This window comes from Phyllobates terribilis, unplaced genomic scaffold, assembly GCF_046119375.1.
Source record: "Phyllobates terribilis strain yellow unplaced genomic scaffold, ASM4611937v1 Scaffold_3__8_contigs__length_932513732, whole genome shotgun sequence".
Lineage (NCBI taxonomy): Eukaryota > Metazoa > Chordata > Amphibia > Anura > Dendrobatidae > Phyllobates > Phyllobates terribilis.
The window spans coordinates 448856388-448877002 of NW_027362763.1; the positions used below are offsets into that span (position 1 = coordinate 448856388).

Below are 20615 nucleotides of genomic sequence, written 5' to 3' on the forward strand. Positions count from 1 at the left end.
TCCCAGAAATGGCGCATCCATAAGATGCACCAAATCTGGTGCTTAGCCTCCGCTCTTCCCACTGCCCTGTAGCAGTGGCGAGTGGGGTAATGGGGTTGAGGTTCAAGTCAGTCTTGCATTGGCGGCTGACGTGAAGCCCAGGTTAGTAATGGAGTGCGTCTATAAGACGCCCCCATTATTAACCGTGTAGTAAAGTTTACGACGCTTCAATAAAAGACAAGACCAGAATAAAGTATTTTAATGAAATAAAAATACATACGGTTTTAATAATTTTTTTATTATATGCTCAGTCCCCCGAATCCCTCGTCTCCTGAAAAAAAAACAAAAAAACAACCATATCCCTCACCTGTCCGCCGTCACAACGTAGTCCATTGGATTGTCCCTCGGTGATCCGGGTCACTTCTACAGCAGTGACATCAGAAATCACTGATGTTACTGCTGTAGAAGACAGCAATGTACACTGACAGGAGTGTAAAATCACTCCTGTCAGTGTACATTGCTGCTGCAGGAGTGAGGTCACTTGGGTTCATCAGCTGAAGATCAGCTGATCAGCCCTTGTGACCTCATACTGTACGAGTGATACGTGGGAACATTCTCAGGAATGTTCCCACCCAGCACCGATGCCGTAAAGTGAGGTCCTGTGAGATCTCAGCTGATCTTCAGCTGAGAGCTCATGTGACCTCAGGTCCTAGCAGCACAGCGATGTACACTGCTGGGGGCAAGCGCGCTCCCAGCCGTGTACCGCCGACCTGAACACATCACGAGGACCAGGAGGGCGCCGGACAGGTGAGCAGTGTGTTTTTTTTTACCACAGCGCGCAGTCCCAGCTCGGCTGAGAAGACTATTACTCCCCTCAGCTGCGCTGATCTCACTGTTCTCAGCGGTAGCGGCGGGTGGATGAGGGGAGTATTCGTCCTCCCCAGCCGAACCAGGTACCCCTCGCAGCGTTTTTGCAGCATTTCCACAGCCCTTTGACTTTAATTGAACCGCAGCAAATCCGCAGGTATAAATATTATACCTGCGGATTTGCTGCGGTTCAATTAAAGTCAATGGGTGCAAAACGCTGCATAGAAAGGACTTGCTGCGTTTTAAATCGCAATGGTAATCCTGAGCGGAAATTTTCGCATCATCTGCACAGCACATCAGGATTACCATTGCAATAGCTCGCAGACCAATTACCAAGCGTTTTCGCGCGGAAAAACCGCTTCAAAAACGCTACGTGTGCACTTAACCTTCGGCTCATACTTTCTGACGTTTCAGAACGAGTTTATAGCAAGGCTCCATACCATCAGAGGCAAAATACAACTCCAATCCCAATATGTGATGTCACACCTGATTCTGCTCAACTTCTCTTCACAATGACTTTTGTACAGGCTCATTAGACACTTAAATACAAAATATAGGGTCAGGTCTGACCATTGTGGCTATGTACATCTGTTATTTCCTGAAACAGTAAGTTACAGTCTAAAAATAGCCCCAGTATGAAAATTGCAAGATTTCTAATTTTTCTTTTTAATACAGATTGTGATATGAAAAAAAATATAATCAAAACATTGCCAAAAAAATTAATAAAATATATTTAAGCACAAAAACCTAACTAATACAATAGCTGTGAATTACAATAGGTAATTTTATGATGATAGCTGGGAATGTTGGGGTGGGGGGTAGTGTACAACCGCTGGGACCCCTAGCAATAAAGGAATCGGGAATCTTGAGAACGGGCCTTTGGATAGGGGATATATATATATATTTTATTAATCTTTAGGTTAATTGCATTCTGACAAAATACAGCACCCGCACAGAGAGCCCTGCTACTGGGAGGAAATTAACTTTATTGCCCCAGCAGTGTTCACTCAAGGAGTGGTGCCGGAACAGTTTCAGTTACCGCTCTGTGTAAAGAGAGTGGCAGATGTTACCGCACCCCCAGCACTGACTGACAGCCGGCTCTAATGTTGTCAGTCAGTGCTGGGGGAGCGGTTACAGCCACTGCTCTCTATGCACAGAGCGGTGACTGAAACCTTGCCGGAGCCACCTCTGTGACTTAACGCCAAACGCAGTTGGAGGGAATAAAGTTAATTTCCTCCTGGCAGCGGGGCTCTCAGTGCCGACACCACACGGTCTCAGAACGCTATTAACCTGCATATTACCCACATATCTACAGGTTTGTAGGGTTATTTTACATGACAGGTTCCCTTTAAGAGGATTTCTACATAAGTATGTATAGTATAACTTTATATAAGGTCCAAAGAATAATCTGTAGTTTACTCCACACAATACGGTATATGAAAACCTATATATCACTTTATAGTGGTAGGATTTGATATTCCAGATCTAGTAAAAATAATATATATCACGTAAAATATTTAGAAAAAGTATACATGTGCAAATCTAAATATATTAAAAAGGGGTTTACCTGTTACATACTGTTATTTACAGATATGAGAGAATTAAAAGTGTGTAAGTAATGCCAAATATCGGTGTAACACAGTTGTGGCCTCATCTCCATTGGCATTTCACAAACATCTGGGAATGTATCTTAAAGGAAACAATGTTCAGGAGCCATCTGGACAAAACTGCGGGCAAAACGAAATGTGAAGCATATGGAAAAGCAGATTTTTCTCTTCCCTGCAGCAGTACAGGATGACAAATGTCAAACTTAGATGTGAGCACGCTTGACTGTGCGATGCTTTGTAGCACCACCTGGCTCTCCTTGCCTGGCCACCAAATATGGACAGCATTGCCACAGCGGACCATGTCTTCAGGGGAAACGCAATAAACGCACTTCACTTCATAGTTAAATGGCAGCTTCACACAAGTACCAACATCCCATTTGTCTTCCCTGATGTGTGAAGTAATGAGGGAAAAAAATACTAACAAAACCCTTTATTTTCTATTTAGATTTACCAAAATCTATTTTTTTCTCAACTACATAGTAAAAATATATGAGATACATGTCCATTTTCCTTTTTTGGTGTATACAGGACCTGTTTTATAAATTACATAAAATCGTAATTATATATTTATATACAACAATGGTTTGGTGGCTGTTTCAGGCAATGTTGTATTAATCTTAGAGGTTGCCATGCAGATGGCCATTTAATGGATCTGAAGCAGAACCTAAAAGATGCGGTCCACAGGCCACGTGCGGAACCTGAGACATATTTGGTACCTGCGGGTTGCATGAAGCTACTGTGATGATCCCGGCCCAGTCCTGGTGGCCATCGACATCAGCAATTCTTTTACGTGAAATGTATCGCGGCGCAGACACCAGCTCTCTGCGCTGCAATACAAATACATGCCACCGGCCAATCAGAGGTAGGCAGCTGACATCAGAAGTCCAGCACGGGCATTATGTGATGTCACTGCCACGCACCGCCCAGGCTGCGAAGGAGAAGACGTCGCTGTTCACCGAGGGAGCGAAGGCCAGGTGAGAAGGATTTTTTTTTTAAATGTGTATGTGAAGCATGGCAGAATTGGGGAAATTACAACAAGATGGTGAACAGGTTGGGCACATTACTATAAGATGGGGACATTACTACAAAATGCTAACCAGAATGCGGACATTACTACAAGATGAGGACCAGGATGGGACATTATTACAAGATGGGGAGCAGAATGGGGACATTACTACAAGATGTGGAGCAAGATGGAGACATTACTACAAGATGGGGAGCAGAATGGAAACATTACAAGATGGGGACATCACAATAAGAAGTTGATCAGAATTACTACATGGTGCTAATTGGAAGACACAAATAATGGTATGTGGCCAATTAGGACACAAAAAGGAAATAAAAATTGTAAAGAAAAAAAAAAATGAAAATCAAAAGTATGATTTTTTTAAACTAAAAATGCTGTTTTATGCATAAACTAAAGTAACAAAAAAAAGTGCATGTTTGTTACCGCCACACCCATAATGACCCAAGCTATAAAACTGTACCATAACCCATACGATGGATGCAATTTAAGATAAATTTCACTGGTACTGATTTGGGATCAGACTTTTTTTTTTTTTTTTTTGAGAATGGGGTCATCAAAAAAACAAACAAACAAATAAAACAAACTTTTATTTGCCACAGTCACCATGCTGAAAAAAGTATGTTTATTTTGTATCTTGCAGAGGTCCTTACAAATGCAATTATACCAATTTTATTTTCCTTTTGCAATATTTCTCATTGTAGAGAATTATGTCTGTGACTATAACTCTAGCAGGGTTTAAAAGGCTTAGGTACACTGCAAACATAGGTGTGGGGGGGGGGGGGGGTGGAGGGATATTGTTAGGCCCCCAACTGCCATAACAATCCATCCGCACCCAGCGTTTGCATTACAGGATGCAATTGGACTTATAAAGGACTTCCTTCCCTCTGTAAAACTACTTGGCTGCCAAAGTCAGGAGTGGAGTTTACTCTGATCCTGTCCGTTGTAGCAGGGGTTTCTCCCTATATTACAGCTGACATCCGCAGAACACGGTGCAAGCACAGCTTTTGAGCGTGAACCAGCCCCGTACCCATGCCATAATAGTACTACAGCGCTGTATGGGTTTCCTATACAGAACCATTCTGAAGAGGCTCAACTGTTTGTATACATAATTTCTACGTATATAATCTTCCACAAACGCAATTAAAATACTGGTTCTTTTAAGTCACTGCTTTGTAATTCCAAACATTCCACGGGTAAAAGAAAATTCCAAATACAATAACATATTGTCGTTCAAAATCCTGTGTCCATCTCTACAATACACTTTTCATATCCTTACATTGACATTCCGTATTTATAGAGAATTATATATTCTGTCCTCGTGCTTTTTTCCCCCGATACAGGAAAGAAATTGCTGCATCAAGGGCAAACATAATGCTATTGTGCAGGCCCGCGAGGAAGGTCTGCTTCCTAACAGCATAGTTCATAGCTTGTCTTGTGTTCTATTTATCCATCACTACATACTTCAATTAAACAAAACATGTACACGATCCATATAAAAATATACAATAAACTACCTGAAGTCTTAACCCACGGGTTGGAGAAAAGAGTTATTCAAAAGGCTAATATTCTAATCTTTACCAGAACTATGTAGCCACTATTTGTGAAAATCGCAGAATCTTAAAAACGACCATGTTAGAGATTTTCTGTCAGGGTCACGTGGTGCTGGACGAAAAGTCATAGTGCTACGATAGCAGTAGGGTTTAGTAGATACTCTTATCAATGAATAATGCCAGGTCAGCACCAAATTAAAATCTCACCACTGCAGCCTATCACAATGTGTTAAAACTATATGTACATATGAGAAATAGTGGATTTCTATTTCTCATTCCATTATCATATTTATTATCTGGCTACATACAGGGTGGTCCAAAAGTAGGTGGACAGAAAATATTAACATTTATTTTGATTTATATATAAAATTACATTTACTAACACAAGCATAACATTGACAATTAAATTTTATTCTGAACAATAATACAAAAGCCCTTAAATGTTATCAACGCAGGGGCTCAAACTGTTTTCCATTACAATTTGCACAGCTTTGAAGTCGCCTCTTAGGCTTCGACAACTTTTTTGCACAAGTCTCTTTGGGTATTAATTTCTTGAAATGCATCTCAAATGTAATTTTTCAAATCACTGACACTTTTTGGTTTTCAACTATAAACTTTGTCCTTGAGTACTCCCCAAAAGATGCAACTCTATTTTATTATATACACATACCAATATTACATTCACATTAGTGTCAAGAGTAGGGGAGGGAAATATGGTGCCGTTATGATGGACTCCTGGAAACGTAATTAACGGTAGGAATAATTCCTATTTTACCAGTACGTCCGTCATAACGGCACGACAGGAGACATACCAAATCAAAATTGGAACGTTTAGGGCGGGAATACTGCCTGGAGGACTTTACGGCCATAGGCTAATTGTTGACTGGACGATACATCTAACTTATAATGTTTACTGAATGTGGATATACTAGACCAGGTTGCTGCCTGGCAGATTTGGCCTACTGACGCTCCCGCTTTCTCCCCCCAAGAAGCGGAGATTGCTCTTGTGGAATGAGCTTTAAGGGAAATTGGTGGATCCTTCCCCTCTGCTTCATATGCGAGGACGATAATCCTTGTTAACCACCTTGCTAGAGTCGGCTTAGAAGCTTTCTTGCCTTTATTCACACCCGAGAATTGCAGAAAAAGGTTTGAATCTCTCCTCCAGGGGGCTGTGACTTCTATATACCGAATAACTGCCCTCCTGAAATCCAAGGTATGGAAGGATTTTTCCTTTTCATTTTTGGGAGACTGGTAGAAAGATGGCAGTATTATTTCTTGATTCAGGTTCGTACTGGACACCACCTTAGGATGAAAGGAGGGATCCAGTTTAAGAACCAATCTGTCCTCCAGGATCTTAAGGTATGGGTCCAGAACTGAGAGGGCCTGGATCTCACCTACCTGCTTCACTGTAGTAACTGCCACAAGAAAGGCTGATATCATAGAGAGCAGGGTCTACTGATGTTCCTTCCAGGGGTTCAAAGGGAGACTTACATAAAGCTCGCAACAAAAGGTTCAGATCCAACGGCGGTACCAGACCCCTTATCGTAGGTCTTAAAAGAGAAGTTGCTTTTACATACCTTGATATCCATGGGTGGTCTATTAAGGAGTAGTCCAAAAAAGCACTTAGGGCCGAGAAATGAACCTTTAACGTATTTGGCCTCAGACCCTTATCAAACCCCTGCTGGAGGAAATCCAGTATCTTTGGAATATTGGGGCGAGACGAATTTCCCACAGACTCACATGCAAAGCTACAGAACTGTCTCCAGATTCTAGAATAGATGGCTGACGTTACTGGTTTCCTACAGGCTTGGAGAGTTGTAATTACTAGATGAGAAAGGCCCTTAGAGGCTAGGATCCGCCTCTCAGGTTCCATGCTGTCAGCTGGAGGAATTGGATGTTCGGATGAAACAAAGGACCCTGCAACAGAAGATCTTTCCTGGCTGGGAGTCTGAATGGGAGATCCACCGACATCCGGTGTAGCAGAGGAAACCAGCTCTTTTTGGGCAAGTAAGGCGCTATCAGGATAAGAGCTCCCCTCTCCTGTTGGATTTTCCTTAGTACTCTTGAGATGAGAGGGATCGGAGGAAAGGCGTACACCAGTTTTGTTCCCCACGATTGAGAAAGGGCATCTATTCCTTCTGGGCTGTCGGCTGGGTCCAAGGAGAAAAAGCGCTGCACCTTCCTGGTTGCGAACAGGTCCATGGACGGGGTGCCCCATCGTTGAATAATTTGATGAAAAACATCTGGATTCAGTTCCCAATCTGAGGGACCAACTCTTGCTCTGCTGAGAAAATCTGCTACCACGTTTTCGGACCCCCTTAGATGAATAGCCGATATTGAAAGAACATTTCTCTCTGTCCAGTGGAAAATTCTTGCCGCCAAGGATTGTAACCATTTTCCTCTTGGATCTCCTTGTCGACGAAGAAAAGAGATGGTGGTGCTGTTGTCTGAGAAAACTTTTACGTGATTTCCTCTGAGCAAATGTTGACATCTTTGAAGAGTTTCCCAGACCGACCTTAGCTCCCTGAAATTTGACGACCTGTGTCGTATCTCTTTGGGCCACATCCCTTGTAGATATCTGTTTCCTATGCTTGCTCCCCAGCCCTTTTGGCTGGCATCCGTATGGATTTGGATTGAAGGAAGAAGGATCCAGTCTACTGAATTTTCTAAGTTTGAAGGGTCTGCCCACCAGGAAAGGGAGTTTTTTAGCTCCCTTGACAGTCTCATTTTTTTGTCTAATCCCGACGGTCGTCTGTTCCAAACTGACAGGATCGATTTCTGTAACGGTCTTGAACAGGCCTGTGCCCATTTCACACTCGGAATGCATGAAGTCATCAATCCTAAGATCCGCATGGCGTATCTGATTGAGGTGATCTTTCGCTTCTCGAAGTTGAAAATCTCCAGTTTTAATTTTTTCTCGTTTCTCCTGAGGCAAGGAGGACTTCTGAAGACTGGAATCTAAAAGTAACACTAGAAATACCTTTGTGGTACTTGGTTGGAGGCTTGACTTTTCCCAATTGAAGTTCCACCCCAAATATTCCAGGGTTTTGATCGTATGATCTTGTTGACTGAGAAGAAGAGACTGACTCTGCCACCAACAATATATCGTCCAGGTAAGGGATGATTACAATCCCCTGTGTTCTTAAGAAGGCCACTACTTCTGTCATAACCTTTGTAAATATTCTGGGGGCCAAGGACAGACCGAAGGGTAGGCAAGTAAATTGAAAGTGGTGTACTGTGTCCTCTTGCTCTAGAGTGAATCTTAGGTATTGCTGGTGACTTGGGTGAATTGGAACATGGTAATATGTATCCTTGAGGTCTAGGGTGCACATTACCGATCCCTTCTCTATCAATGGAATGCTGGTTTTTATAGTTTCCATTTTGAACCTTTTGTATTCCACCCACTGGTTTAGGGGCTTGAGGTTTATAACCGTACGGCATTTGCCTGAGGGTTTTAACACCGAGAAGAAGGAGGAATAATGGCCTAAACCCTGCTCTGAAGGGGGAACCTGTTTTACCAAGTGTAGGGATTGAAGGACTAATATATCCTGCCACAGACTTCTGAGATCTACGGGAAACTAGGACGGGTGATTTGGAAACGACAAAGGGGGAGTATGGGAAAAGTCTATTTTGTAACCTTCCCCTAAGGAACGCAGGATCCATTGATTTTTTGTAATGGACGCCCACTTGTCCCATAAGAAACGAAGCCTGCCCCCCACTCCAATGGCGTCATGGTCTAGCTGGGGCCCCAGAGGAGACCTGATCTGCTCTGTCCTTTCCTCCCTTCCTGTAAGACCATCTCCCAGTCTTACCCTTACCCCTGTAATCACGTTTAGGGGAGATAAGGGTTCCACAAATGGGCCAGTATCTCTTAACCCTATCCAAGGGAAACCCTTTTTTCTTGTCGGACGCGCTCTCTAGGATCTCGTCCAACACTGGACCAAAGACCCGGGTACCTGAAAAAGGAATTGAGCACAGTTTATTTTTTGGGTGGCTGTCACCCGACCACGTTTTTAGCCATATTGCCCGTCTAGCGGTATTAGATAGTACACTACATCTAGCTGCGAATCTGACCGATTCAGCCGAGGCATCAGCCATGAATTGTGTCGCCAGCTTTAACATAGGAAGAGAGTCTGATAGCATTTCTACAGGGGAGTCTAACCTAATTTGATCTGACAGCTCGTCCAACCAAAGGCACATGGATCTTGCCACTGAAGTGGCAGCGATATTAAATTTAATTATGGCTGCTGAGGCTTCCCAACTCCTCTTGAGCATGCTCTCCGCCTTCCTATCCATTGCATCTTTGAGGCAAGACGAATCTTCAAAGGGGATGGACGTTTTTCTTAGCCACTTTCGCTATTGGGACGTCTACCTTAGGGATTTCCTCCCAAAGTTTGATGTCCTCCGGATTGAAAGGAAGACGGGATTTAAAGTCTCTTGGCACAATGAGTCTTTTCTCCACTTCTTCCCATTCCTCCATAATCATTGCTTTTAAATGCTCATTTACTGGGAACACACTATTTCTCTGAGTCCTCAGACCTGCGAACATTTCATCTTGTCTGGAGTGGGAGACGTGAGTGTCTTCCAAGTTCATAGTATGCCTAACGGATTTTAATAGCTCATCCGTATGTTCTGCAGAGAAGATATATTTTTTTCTTTCTTGTGAGGGTAACCGAGAGAAGCGATCCTCATCCTCTTCCAGACTGTGCTCTGATGCTGAGTCTAAATATTCTCCTTCCTCAGGCAACTCTTTCATCTCCCACCTGGGTCTTTTCTGTCGAGGAGAAGGTTGAACTATTTGGAGTGACGGCTGTGTATGGGAAGGTATAAGGCTCGAGACTGTGTTCTGGACCTCCTCACGGATCATAGATCTCATGTCAGTCAAAAAGGAAGCTTTTTCTTCCTTTAAAACCTCAGCTACACATTCTTTGCACAGCCTCTTTTTATATGAGTCCTGAAGCTTACAGTTACAGGATACACATCTTCTTGATTTTTTGGAGGACGATCCGGACCTCTGGGCTCACCTATCCGAATCCAGAAAAAAAGGACACAGGAGATTTACTAATAAACAACCTGTCCTGGATTACAGGTATCAAATATCCAGGCAAGGGCCTGAGACTGTACTCACACTACCCAGGGACTCTGAAGGGGCATCTGACCGTGTAGGATTGGGTTCCATGGTGTCAGAGTGTGTGTGCCTGAGGTGTACCCTTTTATAGGGTCTTACCTGATCCAACACCAACCGCTGCTTGTCGCCATTTGCTTTCTAGAACGTGCCCTGAAGGCTCACCACTGCCTCCGGGCACCTGTGCGGTCTGGCCGCCAGAAGTCCCGCCTCCCGGCGTCATCGCTCCGGAAGGACAAGCCCACGTGGCGTGCGTTCCACCCTGGAAAGCACGCCGGCCCAAAGCGGATGTCCGCTTACCTGACTCTGCCCCCCGGTGTCTCCCGGCCGGAAGTCTACGCTCCGTGGAGCGCACGCAGGATAATGCCGGCGGGCAGCGCAATGCTCAGTGCCCTCTGTCCGGGGGATACAGCGGCAGGGTGGCGGTTTTCTGGCTGAGGGACCCTCGCTCAGTGGGGTATCAGTATGGAGCCTCTGGACCGAAGGAAGGGGAGAGTTCAGACCCCCCCGATCCCCCTGGCTCTCAGGTATTTTTTCATCTTCAGAGAGAACCTCTCCTAGCGTCCTGTCCTGCTAGGGACAGGAAAAACACGGAGGGTGTTGAGGGTGTGATGAAGGGGGGGGGGGGGCTTTTAACCTCTCATGTGCTTCCTGTCCCTAGAGAAACAGAGGACTTTAACTCCTGTCGTGCCGTTATGATGGACGTACTGGTAAATAATAAATAACATTTCCCATATGTCTACTTTACATCTGCATCAATTTTTTTATTTTTTTTATTTTTATTTTGTTAGGATGTTACAGGGGTTAAAAGTTTAACAGCAATTTCTCATTTTTTTAACAAATTTACAAATGCTGTCTCTTTAGGGAACTATTCAGATTTAAATGGACTTTGTGGGGCCTATCTATTTGAAACCAGGTATGTGGAGTCGGAGTCATGGAGTCGGAGTAGGTATAAAATGGACAGACTGCTAAAATATATAATGAATTGGGTACAGTAGTACAATGCAGGATGTGTGGTAAATGTTTTCATAAGAATTTGGGAAAGTTATGAAATGTCCTAGAAATGTCTGTTCTGTTCCTGATCTAATGATCTGGGCTTTTAGTTGAGATGAATCTGTGCTGCACTTTATGTACATGCTCTGTAGTGAGGCAGTGCTGTGGAGTCGGAGTCGGAGTTGCAAGTCAGGGAAATTGAGGAGTCAGAGGTTTGGCTTACCAACTCCCCAGCCCTGTTGGAAATTCCCCAAAAGTGAGGCCGCTTTAAAAACCGCACCCCTCAAATACTTCAAAACTGTTGTTGGGAAAAAAAAATGTAACCCTTTCAAGTGCTACACAGGAATTAATGCAAAGTGGAATGAAAAACAAATAAAAATTTTACCTCTAAAATCTTGCTTTTGCAAGAGGAAACACCAAAAAGTTGACAACACAATTTGTTGCCCACGTTCTTTTGAGCGCAGAGAGACCCCACAAGTAGTCAAAATGTTCCGCTTGGACAAACAGCAGGGCTCGGAACAGAAGGGGCACAATGGGAATTTTGGAACACAAATTTGGCTGAAAGAGATGGTGGGCACCATGTCAAAATTGCAAGGCCTCTAAGGAGCCTAAATAGCAGAAACCCCCACAAGTGACCCCACTTTGGAAACTACACCCCTCAAGGATTTTATCCATGGGTATAATGAGCATTTTGAACCCACAGGTACTACACAGAATTTGATGACATTAGGTCGTCATATTGAAAAAAAAGTTTTTTCCCACAAAAATATTGCCTTAGCCCCAAATTTCTCACTTTTGCAAGAGGTAACACCAAAAAGTGGACCCCACAGTTTGTTACCCATGTTCTTCCGAGCTTTGCAACGCCCCACATATAGTCAAAAAGTTCTGTTTGGACAAAAGGCAGGAATCAGAACAGAAGGGGCACAATGTGAATTTTGGAACACAAATTTGGAATACATTGTCATATTTGCAGAGCCTGTGTGGTTCAAGAGCAACAGAAATCCCCCATAAATGTCTTTTTTTTTATAAATTATACCCTCTGATGTATTTATTTAGGTAGGTAGTGAGTAGCTTGATACCATCATTTTTATGCAGTTGATGCAACACAAGTTTGAAAAATCACAATTTGCATTTTTTCACTGTCATGTTCATGAATCTCTTTTGTACGTTCTGAGGAACACATCTCAAATTTTACTACACTAGTTTTTGTAGTAATTGTTGGTGTACAAGTGGTAACCTTGTTGAGGAAATGGCGTCATTAGTTCCCAGTCAATTTACCCGGGATACCAATTATCTGGGGGCAGTTTTGTGAGTTTATTTGGCGGTCCCTACCTTCATATATAAGGAAGGTGCACGTCTAACCTGCTGAGAGCTCGCACACTTTGTGCAATTTTACACCATATTTGGTGGACTTGGAGGGGATAAATTGGCGGAATGACTGACGGACCTTGAAATTCATGTGGGGCTCGTCGACGCCAACGTTTTTCTCTGGGGTATATGAATTTAGAAATTAAAGAAGTTGTCCAGTACTTTAGATTACCCCCCCCCCCAATGTATCCCCCCAGGGCCCCTAAGGATTTTTGTAAATACCTTCTGTTGCAGATACTGCCTGTGAGCGGCGCTATCACTGGTCGCTCACAGGCATCACGTAACCCCGCGCTGACATCACAACAAGTGAGGCGTAACTCAGCGCTGGGGTCCCCGAGGTGGCAGCTGGGTTGTGGGCGGGGTCACCCTCCACGTCACACTCAGCATCCACTTTGCGCTTTCCCAATGAATGGGGAGAGGCAAAGCACGGGGTGAATCCCGGGTGTGACGCGGGTAGTAACCCTGCCCACAGCCTGGCATCCACCTGGAACCAGGAAGACAAAGACCCCCGGCTGCTGCCAGCACTTGTCGTGACATCAGCGGATGTCAGAGCCGGCTGCAGCCGGGGGTCACGTGATGCCTGTGAGCAGCCACCGATAGCACGGCTCACAGGCATTATCTGCAACATAAGGTATTTACAAAAAGTCTTAGGGGCCCCAGGGGGATACATTGGGGGGTAATATAAAGTACTGGACAAACCCTTTAATCTTTTAGGAGGGAAATTAGGAGTATCAATTTGTTAAAGTGATCATAGTGAGGTCATTTCTTGGGAGGGACTTGGGAATTATCACTAAAATAAAGGAAACTCATTAGGGCTTCATAACGGGCTCGGGTCATGACCGCTGCATCTCCAGGGGTGCTGTGGACAGATTCTGTTGCCCTGTAGGAGCGGAGAGAGGATTTTTTTTTACTAAACCCATGTTGATGGTAAGGCCCACATTTTTTTTTTATTTCAGGGACATTTGTGGGAATCCATGAATGGGAATGAAAGGCAGTGGGTTTTTGAGAAATATGTTGTCGGGCATATAAAGTGGTTTGGTGGGCAATTAATTGTAGGACTTCTGGGGTAACAAAAATATGGAAAAATTCAAAAAGGGGGTAAAATTGGTGACATCTAAATTTATTATAGGGGCTGCTAAAAAAAAGGGGAAATTTGAGGGGGAAAAAGCATTGTCGGGATACGACAATGGAGGTAGGACTGTGGAACTTGGTCCTGCCTCTGACGATTCAGCAATGACGACTGCTGTTGCCGCGTATCGGCTGAAAGATCTCGGCGGGCGCACTGTGCCCACCATTTTGCTTTGGGAACAGGAGTAGGAGGGCATCACTGGTACTAAGGTACCAAGGGGACATCATTTCTCTCTCCTCTGACATGTTAGATCATGTCAGAGGAGAGAGAAATGATTTTTAAATAGGACTTTACTTTTTTTAACAATCATGTTCTCCAGGGTCTCAGAGGAGATTTTCTGATGCTGGGGGGCGCTATTGACCTATTTCTCAGCGCCGTTAAAAAGCGGCGCTGAGGAATAAGGCCCCTTAACTGCCTCCGTTAAAAGGTGTATCGGCGGTTGTTAAGGGATTTACTCCCCTAGAACGGAAACTGACTTGATCTTGGAATATAACAAAATAGAAGTGCAGTTTTAACGTCAACTGTATCTCCATCATTGCTACGTATAACAAATTTTACGTAGGTTTACACTGGCTAGGTTATCTGTAGAAACTTAAGACTGGACTTATTTTGGATTGAATCTAGTTGTGCATGTTGTAATGGAGCCTCACTTTCACTGAGTATTAGAGACTATTAAGAAGTTTAACAGATAAGAACAATCAGGTGGCACGCTGTGTGCCTGACAAACGACCGCGTCCGTGTGATGTCCCATGACTGCCAAAGCTCTAATTACACCCGCCACTCCCTGAAAAGCATCACGGGCAGTTAGGCTCGTGTACAACAACTTCCTGGGTGGCTCCCACTAGAAAGCAATCTGGCTTTATTCTTCCAGTGTGTAAGACATGCTCCTGCTCTCAGTATGTATGGATTGGTGGGCCCGGAAGCCCACGGGATCAGCTGTGAGAGTCTCACAGCTGCAAGCATTCTTTTGGGAACCCAGCACTCGTTTTTATCCCTGCCGCTTAATGTAATTACTGAAGTCTCTCACGCAGCACTAATGTCATTTGCACATTTTTACAGCTGAAGGGAAAGGAATGGCTGAAATGCTGAGACCCAGCTTCCATACTTTTTCAAATGTCAAAAAAGAATTCGGAGCAAGGATTTTGACTTTTTTTGTGCATTCATGTATAGTTTCTAATTTGCTATTAAATAAATAGATTAAAAAAGGATATTTGTAATTCACGGTTTTAAAAAACGATAAAAAGCTTTGTATTCTGGGTTTTACATTAGAAAATTAAACATACTGAGAAACTCTAATGGTGTCAGAAACCAAATATTTACACTCCGTTACCCATTTACAAGTTACATCAAATTTTAACGATGATTTCAACCAACGCAATAATGCTCAAACTGCAGCACCCTAAAATGTTCGTTTATATATAGCCAGTGCAAATAAATGGTATTTCTTGTATAATGAACAGCTACACAATTTTCCAAAACACACTACAGTGCTGGCCAAAAGTATTGTCACCCCTGCAATTCTGTCAGATAATACTCAGTTTCTTCCTGAAAATGATTGCAATCACAAATTCTTGGGTATTATTATCTTCATTTAATTTGCTTGCAAGGAAAAAACACAAAAGAGAATGAAGCAAAAATCAAATCATTGATCATTTCACACAAAACTCCAAAAATGGGCCAGACAAAAGTATTGGCACCCTCAGCCTAATACTTGGTTGCACAACCTTTAGCCAAAATAACTGCGAACAACCGCTTCCGGTAAACATCAATGAGTTTCTTACAATGCTCTGCTGGAATTGTAGACCATTCTTCTTTGGCAAACTGCTCCAGGTCCCTGATATTTGAAGGGTGCCTTCTCCAAACTGCCATTTTGAGATCTCTCCACAGGTGGTCTATGGGATTCAGGTCTGGACTTATTGCTGGCCACCTTAGAAGTCTCCAGTGCTTTCTCAAACCATTTTATAGTGCTTTTGGGTCATTGTCCTGCTGGAAGACCCATGACCTCTGAGGGAGACCCAGCTTTCTCACACTAGGCCCTACATTATGCTGCAAAATTTGTTGGTAGTCTTCAGACTTCATAATGCCATGCACACGGTCAAGCAGTCCAGTGCCAGAGGCAGCAAAGCAACCCCAAAACATCAGGGAACCTCCGCCATGTTTGACTGTAGGGACCGTGTTCTTTAATTTGAATGCCTCTTTTTTTTTCCTGTACACTCTATGTTGATGCTTTTTCCCAAAAAGCTCTACTTTTGTCTCATCTAACCAGAGAACATTCTTCCAAAACGTTTTAGGCTTTCTCGGGTAAGTTTTGGCAAACTCCAGCCTGGCTTTTTTATGTCTCGGGCTAAGAAGTGGGGTCTTTCTGGGTATCCTACCATACAGTCCCTTTTCATTCAGACGCCGACGGATAGTACGGGTTGACACTGTTGTACCCTCGGGCTGCAGGGCAGCTTGAACTTGTTTGGATGTTAGTCGAGGTTCTTTATCCACCATCCGCACAATCTTGGGTTGAAATCTCTCGTCAATTTTTCTTTTCCGTCCACATCTAGGGAGGTTAGCCACAGTGCCATGGGCTTTAAACTTCTTGATGACACTGCGCACGGAAGACACAGGAACATTTAGGTCTTTGGAGATGGACTTGTAGCCTTGAGATTGCTCATGCATCCTCACAATTTGGTTTCTCAAGTCCTCAGACAGTTCTTTGGTCTTCTTTCTTTTCTCCATGCTCAATGTGGTACACACAAGGACACAGGACAGAGGTTGAGTCAACTTTAATCCATGTTAACTGGCTGCAATTGTGATTTAGTTATTGCCAACACCTGTTAGGTGCCACAGGTAAGTTACAGGTGCTGTTAATTACACGAATTAGAGAAGCATCACATGATTTTTCATAGGGTGCCAATACTTTTGTCCACCACCTTTTTTAGGTTTGGTGTGGAATTATATCCAATTTGGCTTTAGGACAATTCTTTTTGTGTTTTTTTCATTGAAGACAAATTAAATGAAGAGAATAATACCAAAGAATTTGTGATTGCAATCATTTTCAGGAAGAAACTGAGTATTATCTGACAGAATTGCAGGGGTGCCAATACTTTTGGCCAGCACTGTATATGGAGAAAAGTATTGACACATACACATTACACCTGAAGAAGCTTTTAGGACATCCCTTTCTAAATTGATACGGAAGAATAAGAAGTTGAACTAGAACAGCCTCTACTCTTCTGGGAAGGGTTTCTTCAAGACTTTGGAGTATGTCTGTAAGAATTTTTGCCTACTCACCCAAAAGATTATTTGTGAGGTCAGACATCAAAGTTGCATGACAGGACCTGGCTCACAACCTGTTACAGTTAAACCCAAGGTTCTTCAAAGAGGTTGAGGTCAGGGCTCTGAGCGGCCAGTCAAATTCTTCAACACCAAACTCACCCAACCATGCCTTTATGGACGGGGAAACAATAATACTGGAACAGAAAAGGTCTTCCCCAAACTGTTCCCACAAAGGTAAAAGCATGCAATTGTCCAAAATGTCTTAAAAGCATTAAAATATCTTTACACCAGAACTAAAGGGCCAAGGCCAACCTCCGAAAAACAACCCTGTAGCATTAGAGCAGTATACCTTCCTCTAACCCAAACTTTACAATTGGCACATGCAGTCAGGCAGGTAACGTTCTTCTGACCTTCACCAAACCAGACTCATCAATCAGACTGCCAGATATAGAAGCATGATTTGTCACACCACATAACATGTTTCCACCGCTCCAGAGGTGGCATGCTTTACCTCAATCCATCCGACACTTGGCATTGTGCTTAGTGAAGTAAAGCTTGCATGTAGCTTATGGAAGCCCATGGTTCAGTTTTGTGCTGATGTTAATGTCAAATTAGGGTTGGACTCTGCAGTGGAGTCCACATAGCATTAGCGACCTTTATGTACTATGCGCCTCAACGCTCGTGACTGCTCTCTGTACCTTTATGTGGCCTGCCTCTTCATGGCTGAGTTGCTGTGATAGGCCACGACCCACTATCAGTAGTCGGTCAGTATTTTTTCTCAGGAATGGGAGCCAAAACCAGGTGAGGAACAATCAGAGAAAAGGTATAATAGAAACATGTCACCAATTCTGCATTTATCACCCACTCCTGGTTTTGGCTCCCACTCCTGAGAAAAAATACTGACCAAATACTGATAGTGGGGCTGTGGCCTTAGCTAAATGCTTCAACTTTTCAATAATACTGCTCACAGTTGATCATGGAATTGACTTATTAGAATGGTGGCCTCCTATAAGGCTATGTGCCCACGATGCAGAAATGATGCAGAAATTTTCCTAAGCGTTTCTGCATCTCCTTGGCAGAAAAAAACGCATGTTGATTTTACATGCATATTTCTGATAGGGAGAAGCGTTTTTTCAAGCGTTTTTTGCATACATTCCCGCATGCATTTTTTTCAAGCGCTTTTCCAAGTGATTTTGAGCATCACTTGGAAAAGTGCTTGACAAGTTGGTCACACAATATAAATCCATGCAACTGGCATGGATTTATATTGTGTGACCAACTTATGCCGCTTTAAATGCAGCATCAATAGTAAAAAAAAAAAAAAGAATTAAAACATAAAAAATAAAAATAAACATTATACTTACCTCTCCGGTGGCCCCCGGTCTCCTTCTCCGTCCGGTTGAGCCCTCTGTCCTCGGCGTCCCGCGGTGTTGTAAAAGGACCTGCACTGACGTTATTTAGTCAGCTGACGTCAGCGGTCGCATGACCATGACATGACTAAATGACGTCAGCGCAGGTCCTTTCAGAACACCGCGGGACGCCGAGGACGCCACCAGAGAAGGAGACCGGGGGCCACTGGAGAGGTAAGTATAATGATTTTTTTAACGTTTTTTTTTTTTTTTTTTTTTACTAATGGTACCTGAGTCGGATAAGGGTCTCCTCTTCTCCAGACCCGGGTACCATCCGCGCATTGAACCGCATAACATCCGCATGTGCACATGTATACATGCGGATGTTATGCGGTTCAATGCTAGTCAATGGCGGCGATTTCGCTGCATTTACGCACAACAAACGGTAGTGCTGCGGAGTTTTCCGCAATGATAATCCGCAGCGGAAATTTCCGCAGCATGTGCACAGCACATGCGGATCATCATTGGAGGACATGGCAAACAACTTAACAAGTGTTTTTAATGCGTTTTCGCGGCAGAAATAGCGCCGCAGAAACGCATTAAAGCCGCATCGTGGGCACATAGCCTAACAGTATCACAATCAAAAAGCTTTCTAGAATGAGACAATTTTTCACAAATGTTAGTAAGGGCAGAATGGCTACGGAATTCAATACTCCTGTGTTAAAGGGACTGAATGACAAACCTGATTTCAATGATTAAGAAGGGAGTCCCAATACTTTTGTCCATATAGTGCATGCTCTGGCATGGGGACAGAGCTTTGTCTGAGACATTCAACCCTTTCAATGTACAATTAATTAATGTAGAGTAGGATGGGTAAGAAGAAAACATGCAGGTTTAGTAGAATACTGTTATATTTTGACAAATAACTAAATGTTGTGAAGTCAGGTTTTATTACCTTTATCAGAGCGTGATGAGTGTTTCTGGAGAAAGTCTAGCATCTGGGCAAGAGCCTTCTTGTTGCAGTGAGTTGAAAGCTCCTCATCACATTCATAACAACTGGGAAAGAAAAATACAAGCCACAATATAAAACTCTACGATACCTAAAATGTTAATGACAGAAGTGCTCATTTGTCAACATAAAGTCATATAGAGTTGAAAACCGGAAAACTTAGCAGCCCATGTCGCTATTTGACTGACCTCTTATTGTTTTGTGGGAGGAGGTGGAGATTTTTTAGCCACAATTATGGGATGTCAATTAAAAGAATTTGCTAGAAGTTTAAAAAAAATGCATAAAAAAATAAAAAAAAACAGTGTTGACCTTGAACATTTTTCTAGGAATATAATATATGATGGCCTAGCTTTAGAATGGGCCTTCTGCGTCATATTGGCAGAACTGAGTAAGATGGAAACATGTAGGCACAAGTTATTTTCAATCTTTCCAGCCCTGAGCCTGTTCCGTACATCGCTCTCGCACATCTGCATGATAAATATGGAGCCCTATGTAAGGTCAACCCCACCAGCACTTCATACGGAATATACTGTAGTCCTGGACATAGTCTAAGGCTATGTTCACACGTTACATTTTTGCAGCTTTTTTAATGCAAATTTTAAGCTGCGTTTTTGCAGTACCCATTGCTTTCAATGGGTGAAAAACGCTGCAAAAACGCTGAAGAAGCGATGAAAGAAGCGACATGCTGCATTTTGCAAAAACGCAGCTCTTTGCCAAAACAGTCAGGTTAAAAAAAAACAAGGTGTGTGCATGAGATTTCTGAAATCTCATTGACTTTGCTGGTACCGTAAAACTCAGCTTAAGGCTATGTGCCCACGTTGCGGAAATGAAGCATATTTTTTCCGCTTCTCCCTGGCAGGAAAAACGCATGCGGATTGTACATGCGGTTTTCCCACCAGGTAGAAGCATTTGTCAAGCGTCTTTGTATGCATTTCCGCATGCGGGTTATCAAGCGCTTTTCCAAGCGATTTTAGCATCACTTGGAAAGTGCTTGACAACTTGTTCACACTATATAAATCCATGCAACCGGCATGGATTTATAGTAGTGTGACCAAGTTATTTAAAATAAAGAATAAGAATGGTGAAAAATAAAAAAATAAAGTTTATACTCACCTTCCGATGTCTTCCCGGTGTTTTGTCTGCTGCGTCCGGTGTCTTGCACTGCTTGCGGCGGTGTGAAGGACCTGCGGTGACGTCATTGAGCCATGTGATGGGTCACATGACTCAGTGACATCATGGCAGGTCCTTCACATCTACGCGAACATTGCAAGACACCGGAGGGAGCAGACAAAACACCGGGAAGACATCAGAAGGTGAGTATAAACTTTATTTTTTATTTTAAATTCTT

The 20615-nt window shown here is 43.2% G+C and overlaps 1 protein-coding gene across 2 annotated transcripts in view; it reads right to left on the reverse strand.

Moving 5' to 3' along the window:
* Positions 1 to 20615, reverse strand: part of USP45 (ubiquitin specific peptidase 45) — a 142575-nt gene that overhangs the window by 99973 nt on the left and 21987 nt on the right. For both annotated transcript variants that reach the window (XM_073675755.1, XM_073675754.1), the window contains exon 5: positions 19214 to 19314. In XM_073675755.1, coding sequence (XP_073531856.1) covers positions 19214 to 19314 — 101 coding nt within the window. The remainder of the gene's footprint in view (positions 1 to 19213; positions 19315 to 20615) is intronic.